Source organism: Gekko japonicus, unplaced genomic scaffold (genome assembly GCF_001447785.1).
Source record: "Gekko japonicus isolate JY-2015 unplaced genomic scaffold, Gekko_japonicus_V1.1 scaffold5802, whole genome shotgun sequence".
NCBI classification, from domain to species: Eukaryota; Metazoa; Chordata; class Lepidosauria; order Squamata; family Gekkonidae; genus Gekko; species Gekko japonicus.
Window position 1 is genome coordinate 34,726 of NW_015163256.1, and position 7,629 is coordinate 42,354.

General features: G+C 46.5%; 1 protein-coding gene across 1 annotated transcript in view; it reads left to right on the forward strand.

The window, feature by feature from the left end:
* The window catches only part of CD2AP (CD2-associated protein), a gene marked incomplete at both ends in the record, with an annotated part of 41,876 nt that extends 34,435 nt beyond the window's left edge, over positions 1-7,441 (forward strand). Inside the window, 2 exons of the mRNA XM_015407204.1 lie at positions 5,767-5,882; positions 7,352-7,441. Coding sequence (XP_015262690.1) covers positions 5,767-5,882; positions 7,352-7,441 — 206 coding nt within the window. The remainder of the gene's footprint in view (positions 1-5,766; positions 5,883-7,351) is intronic.
* Positions 7,442-7,629: the final 188 nt, after the last annotated feature.

Consider the following 7,629-nt stretch of genomic DNA (forward strand, 5'->3'; position numbering starts at 1 on the left):
GGTGTGGAATGGAGTGTAGTCCAATCAGCTTCCATATGTAAATTACCTTGGAACGCTGGCCGGGACTGCACAAAGCAGCCAATGAACCCAGCCAGTGTCTTCCGAGTGGCAGTTTTTTCGGCCTAACACTAAAGGGGCCGCCAATTTTAGAATTCTGGCACCCACTACTCTTTTATAATAAGGGAGAGATAATGGGCTGGATCCTGAGATGGTGGGGAGCAAATAGAAGGTGCTTTTGCTTGCACAAGACGGGGGTCACCATGATTCCCCTCCATTTCCCGCTCTAGCTGTGGTCCTCCCAGCACTACAGCTTATGCTGTTCTTGAGGATCCTTCAGCCCTCGGGGGCAGCCTTTCGGGTGATGGGACTGCACAGAAGGAGGCAGGAAGGATCTGTTCTGTGAGCAGTTTGCCGTTTTACTTTTAATCTGTCCCATATTTACTTAGTTTCTATTGATTTAAATGTCTTCACCGAACCAGCTAAAGCATTAGGGTGGCATTTTTGCTGGCTCAGTACTACATGCTAAGTCATTCTGTTCTTTCTTATACTCAGAAATTAAACCTTGTTGGTCTTACAGAGGCCACTGGACTCAAAACGTCTCACATCTGTTGTTAACTTCCTTTATTATCTGCATGCCGACTTGCTGCTATTTACGTGTCCTAGTATATGTGTTATTCCAATCTTAGCTCTATTAATGGCTTAGTTACTTATGCATCTTGACTGATCAGTTCTTCCTGGCAACTAACCCCCACTACCTGCACGTAATCTTTGAGGAAATCTGTTTCAGTGTGTGTGAAGAAGTGTGCACACGCTGAGTCTCTGTTCTCCCACGTACACAGGGTGGAGCTTGGTTTGTCTGGGGGTGGTGGTACTGCTGGACTCCAATTTCATTCTCACATCTCTTTGCTAACTATTGCATTTACGTGCTAATTGGCTGCCATCCATTGATCTTACCCGTCACCCGATCCAATTTCAATTTCAAGCTCTGTGGATGCATCTGGGTTCTCGGTGGCCCGTCCTGACAGCTGACCCCCCGCAGTCTATTTTTTTCCTGTAAGTAACCCTTGAGAGCTGCGGTGGCTCAAGTGGTTAAGACGCTGAACTGCAGGCTGTGGAAGGTCAGTAGTTCAGCGGTTCAAGACCCGAGTTGCCGCATGACGGAGTGAGCTCCCGTCTCTAGTTCCAGCTCCTGCCAACCTAGCAGTTTGAAAGCAAGAAATTGCAAGTAGATAAATAGGTACCACTTCAGTGGGAAGGTAACAGTGTTCCGTCCGCCTCGGTGTTTATTCATGCCGGCCACATGACCACGGAAACGTCTTCGGACAGCGCTGGCTCTTCGGCTTTGAAACGGAGCTGAGCACCGCAACCCTAGAGTCGGACTCGACTGGCTTTTGAGCAAGGGAACCTTTACTGCCTTGCTGCCATCCATTGATCTTACTGGCCACCTGATCCCATTTCAGCCCTGTATGTGCATCTTGGCTCTGAGTGGCCCCTCCTAACATCCGTCCCCCTCGCCCTCTTTCCTCCCCTGTAAATAGCCCTGGAGATTTTATTCCCGTTTGTCCGACCATGCATGCATGCATGCACACGAAAGCTTACAGTTTGAATAAAGCTGCCGGTCTGAAAGGTGCCACTGGACACAAACTTTGTTCTGCTGCTCCGGACCAACACAGCCCCCCCACTTGAATCTTGGTTCACTACTAGTTCACTTTTGTCTTATTCACCAGTCTTAGGTTGAATCTGCATTTGTGTTTTCCCACCGGTGCCCCAGCCTTCGTCTTGAAACAAGCTGTCTGCATTTGGTTTCGTTTTCACACCTGAACAGAACTAGCACACAGTTGCATGTCTGCATATGTTTATCGCCCTCTCGTGGTGGCTCCGCGCCGTTTTAAATGAATCTTCTCCAAAGAACGTTCAAACAAGCATAGAGAAAGACGGCGTCACATCAGCATGAAACTGGTTTAAATATGCAAATGCAGATTTGACCTCAGTCTTACCCAGAGTTCATCAGTCCAGGTATAGGCATCGTGTGCAATAGGATAAAAAGTATTGTCTGTTGTACCTCTGGACTACTGTTTAATTCATGCTTGTATATACTTTTTAAGGTAAAGTATGTGCTTCTCCGTTTGTCTGCCTAGGTGTATCCCGTACCCCTTTCATATCCTTCCTAACAAGATTTCTTCTTCAACAAAGGTCGTAAAAACTTTGCATGATCTCCACTCTTTATTGGGAATAATATCGTTTTATCTAAAACTAGAAATAAGGCCCGTTGTGGAAATTAATACAACGAGATCTAGAAAGAGGCTCTGGGAGAGTGCTCTGGCTTTGGGAAAACAGTGTCAGTCTGCTTTTAAAACATGAATCTGGGACCTGCACACCACCAGAATACAGCAGATTCCATATGCAACTGACATTCCAACTGCCTTGCGGGGGGGGGGAGTTTGAGGTGTGGAATGGACTGAAGTCCAATCAGCTTCCATATGCAAAAGACCAGGTTGTCGCAGCAGTTGTGGTGTGGGCGGGACCCGGGCTTTGCCTTCTGATTGGTGGTGATATATGCTGAGGAGCAGTGCCATCAGCCATACACTAAGGGAGTGCATTTTAGAATTAGAACTTTGGCACCCACTATTCAATTATATATAAGGAGAGATTACTCCTAATGAATGGAACTTGCTGCCTGCCTGTCTGGCGTTTGTTTTTCCATAAAAAGGTAAAGGTTTCCCTTGCTCGAAAGCCATTCGAATTCGAAACCCAAGGCCGCGACTCTAGGGTTGCAGCGCCCATCTCCGCCTCCAAGCTGGAGCGCAAGCACTGTCTGAAGATGTCTTCGCGGCCATGTGGCCGGAATGACCAGACGTCAAGGCTCATGGAATGCTGTTACCTTACCACCAGAGTGGCACACATTAACCGCTTGCAATTTCCTGCTTTCAAACTGAAGGGTTGGCAGGAGCTGGGGCCAGAGATGGGAGATTACTCCATCACGCAGCACTCGTGTCCCAAACTGGCAAACTACTGACCTTCCAGCTTGCAGTTCAGTATAGAGCCCTGTAAAAATTACTATTGGCATAAAAATCCCTGTCTACACTCTCGATATAAAAATAAGGCCCCCTGCCATCTCTCCTTATATATAATTGAATAGTGGGTGCCAAAGTTCTAATTCTAAAATGCACTCCCTTAGTGTATGGCTGATGGCACTGCTCCTCAGCATATATCGCCACCAATCAGAAGGCAAAGCCCGGGTCCCGCCCACACCACAACTGCTGCGACAACCTGGTCTTTTGCATATGGAAGCTGATTGGACTTCAGGCCATTCCCCCCCCCAAACCCCCCCCCCCCCCCGCAAGGCAGTTGGAAAAATGGAACTTGCTGCCTGCCTGTCTGGCGTTTGTTTTTCCATAAAAAGGTAAAGGTTCCCTTGCTCAAAAGCCAGTCGAATCCGACTCTAGGGTTGCGGTGCTCATCTCCGTTTCAAAGCCGAAGAGCCAGCGCTGTCCGAAGACGTTTCCGTGGTCATGTGGCCGGCATGACTAAACATCAAGGCGCACGGAACGCTGTTACCTTCCCACCGAAGTGGTACCTATTTATCTACTTGCAATTTCTTGCTTTCAAACGGCTAGGTTGGCAGGAACTGGAACTAGAGACGGGAGCTCACTCCATCATGCGGCACTTGGGTCTCGAACTGCTGAACTACTGACCTTCCACAGCCTGCAGTTCAGCGTCTTAACCACTTGAGCCACCGCAGCTGTGTTTTTCCATACTCTAATCCAAATCCTTTATTATTTATGTAACTCCTTCAGACGTTTTTTAAAATCCACAGACCACTTAAGTTGTAAAGTAGCCCATGGAATTATTTATCGCAAGCTCTGTGTATTTATAGCAGATGCGCCCCATGAACTAAACATGAACACACTCTCAGAAGAGAACTGCATAAAATAGTTTCAACAGCCTCTTAAGCTTTACACAGAGAAGCTGTTTTGGTTTCATGTGAAGGACAAGTTGGGAACTCATGGACAACTGCAGAGCAAGTGGATGGAATGAACTGTACTGCAGACTTTCACGTACACACTTCCCATAGCTCAAGATTGCCAAGTTCTGAGGCTAAATGAGTAGCTTCCTGCACTCCTGATTCTGAATCTCAGCAGCACAGTAGAGTAGTTGACCCTTTAGTGCTTGCTGACCACTGTGGCTCAGGACTGGGGGGGGTACAGTGTACGGAAGGAGTGCTTTTTTGGGGGGGGGGTTATTCTGTGTGTGTAGAGGAATTGGTATGAAGGGATGTTCACCTCTGAGAGCTAGTTTGATGTAGCGGTTAGGAGCGCGGGCTGTAATCTGGGAGAACTGGGTTTAATTCTCCACTCTTCCACATGCAGCTGCTAGTGTGACCTTGGGTCAGTCACAAGTTCTTTCAGAGCTGTTCTCTCACGAGCAGTCCTCAAACGAGCTCTCTCAGCCCCACCTACCTCACAGGGGAGGTTGTGGGGAGGGGAAGGGAAAGGAGATTGTCAGCCGCTCTGAGACTCCTTTGGGAAGTGAAGGGCAGGGTATAAATCCAATCTCTTCTTCTCTATAACGCCCCCTTCCTGGCCACGTTCTCGCACCCTGTTTCAGGACTCTCCCAGCGGTTAAGGACTCATCTTTAGCCTGCACTACCCCAAGGACCCCTTTCCCTTTGCAAAAGATGCAGAGGAAGCAGTTTTCATCAGAGCCTAGTAAATTTCCCCCTGGAATCTTTCAAAAGTGTCAGAACCCTCAAAATGTTCTACCATAATGGAAGGGGAGGGGGGCAGGTTAGGTATGGAAGATGCACAACACACACCTTAAGCATCTCTGACTAAGCCAGTTTGGTGTAGTGGTTAAGTGCGCTGACTCTAATCTGGGAGAACTGGGCTTGATTCCCCACTCCTCCACCTGCAGCTGCTGGATGACCTTGGGCAAGCCATAGTTCTGTCAGAGCTCTCAAGGACAGTTCTGGAAAGAGCCCTCTCAGCCCCACCTACCTCACAGGGCATCTGTTGTGGGGAGGGGAAGGGATGGGAGTTTGTAAGCCGCTCTGAGACTGAGTGAAGGGCGGGGTATAAATCCAATCTCCTTCTTTTTCGTCTTCTTCATCTTCTTAATTTCCTCTCCCCTCTACTGTGGGGCTTAAACAGACTAATTTCCTCCCAAGTCCCCAACATTGCATGGTTGTTGGGGAACAACAAAGATCTTTGGTCCTCATCATTTTTTGGGGGGGGGGGACAGGCAGTCTTTTAATTTTATAAACTAAGACTCCCCCCAGCTATTCAGAGCCCCACCCCATCTTGTCTTTGTGGGGCCCATTGAATTGTCCTAATGATGAACACAGAGCCATCCAGTTGACTATTGGGAGTGATTTTCATCTGAGGACATCCTAGGACATACCTAATACAGTTCTCTGGTATAGTTTTAAAGCGAGCAATATAACCACTCAACAGATCTTAGATCATAGAAATTACTCCGCTCTATATTTGCTTTAGAAACGTGGCCATTTTGCTCCGATTTTTTTATTGTCTGGCTCATGAATGCAAGCACGGGATCCCTTTTAAGGTTATTAATAAGCGGTAGATGCCGATCTTCATCCTCCACAGCATTCTAAAAACGTCATAAACGCGTGGAGAGGTTTTTGTCGTTGCGATCTCAGTTAACATAATCTCAGAGCAAAGTCTGACCGTTCTTCTCACGAAAGCCCTTTGAGCTTTAATTATAGCCTCTTCTTTTTTTTATTCTTTCTCCCTCTCTCTCGTCCAGATCTTTTAAGTTTCGATGACATAATCGCTACCTCAGATAATTTATCACATCCCACAGCAAATAGGCCAAAGATGCCTGGCAGAAGGTTGCCTGCTCGCTTCAACGGCAATAACTCTGTGAGTATAGTATAGACGGTGGACCAGTTTCCACGTGAGAAATATTTCGTAATAATGTGTGCAGTCTTTGTTCGCATCTCTTTTTTAAATTTGTTTTTATTCAACTTGTATCCCACCCTCCCCGCAAGCAAGCTCAGGGCAGGTTCCGTCAATGTTAAAGCAATAGACCATAACGATATACATAACAGTTGTGATCCTAAACAGGCTGTACTCGTGTGGCTTTGCTTAGGGTTGCTCCGTTAAGGTCGTAACTGGAAGCTTGAACTTGGCTTGTGAGTCAACTGGCGACCAACAGAGATCAGCGATCCTTCTATAAAATACAAGGGAGATACCTGCAGAATGTGTGCACGGCATTTCGATATGTCTCGTCGTGTGCCCTTATTACCACCGATGTCACTTCGAGATTTTTCGGTTGCTGATTGGAAACAGTGGCATTGGTTTTGTTTCTGGAGTCCTCCTTTGCGGCTGGAATTGGAGTGGGATCCTAAGCAAACAGGGCTCTTTTTGTAGAAAAGGCCCAGCAGGAACTCATTAGCATAATAGGCCACACCCAACCGCAGAAACTCATTAGCATATTAGGTCACACCCCTGACAGCACAGCTCATTAGCACATTAGGCCGCACCCCCATGTTACCAGAAGTGTGGTTATCCAGCCACACCCACCTTTTGCTTGTTATTCTGTTTACCTTGTTTGTTGTCAAAACCCAGGTCTCTTTTTGGTAGCAGGAACTCCTTTGCATGTCAGTCCACACACCCCCTAATGTAGCCAGTCCTAATGAGTTTCTGCTGTTGGGTGTGGCCTATTATGCTAAGGAGTTCCTGCTGGGCGTGGCCAACTTGGGAGCCAGCTGGAACTCTGTTCCTGTGCGTTCCTGCCCAAAAATAGCCCTGGGTGTGGGTATTCGTTCTGTTTAAGCTCATGGGACTGGCTTCCATTTGAATGGATTTGTACCTTATTTTAAAGGTTGCTTTAATTTTTTTTTTAATGTTTTGACATTCACCGCCTTAGGGCTCCTATTCGGGTGGAAAGGCGGCATAGAGATGTTTTAAATAAACAAATATTTAAGGTTATGTTGCCAGTAGCAAACAGAACGAGAATACTGGGAGTTTTTCGTCTTACATTGGCCGCACTATGAATATTTGATCCTTTCCAGAGGTAGTAATTAATAATGGGGTCCCCTTAAATATCAGATTGTGTACTTTGAGACTTCAGTCTAGGAGGTTGTTTTAAAAGGGTCTGACGAACAAAGAGCTTCACAGTTACAGTTTTTAAAATAAACGTACAAGTAGGTGGCAAATGTGCTGTTCAGGGGGCACTGTTTTCCATCCTTTACAAACTGTGTAATTTTTTTCAGAGCTTCACAGTTAACAGTTTTTAAAATAAACGTGCAAGTAGGTGGCAAATGTGCTGTTCAGGGGGCACTGTTTTCCGTCCTTTACAAACTGTGTAGTTTTTTTTCTCCCTCCAGACACCTCAGAATGCAAGCATAGAAAAGAGTGTGAAGGTGCATAAAGAGGAGGAAGAAAGTGCCAAACTAAAGCCATTTGAAGTTAAAAAGGTACGATGCTAACATTGTTTATGTCGCATGTAACAGGAGCTTTAGTATTGGCTGCCAGTTCAGAACAGTGTTGTGTCTGTATGTGTAAACAGGGTTTTTTTTTCTGGGGGAACGTGCCAAAACAGAGTTCCGGAACCTCTTCGACACAATTCTTTTATGAAATGTTTCAAAGCTCATAAGTTTTCAGT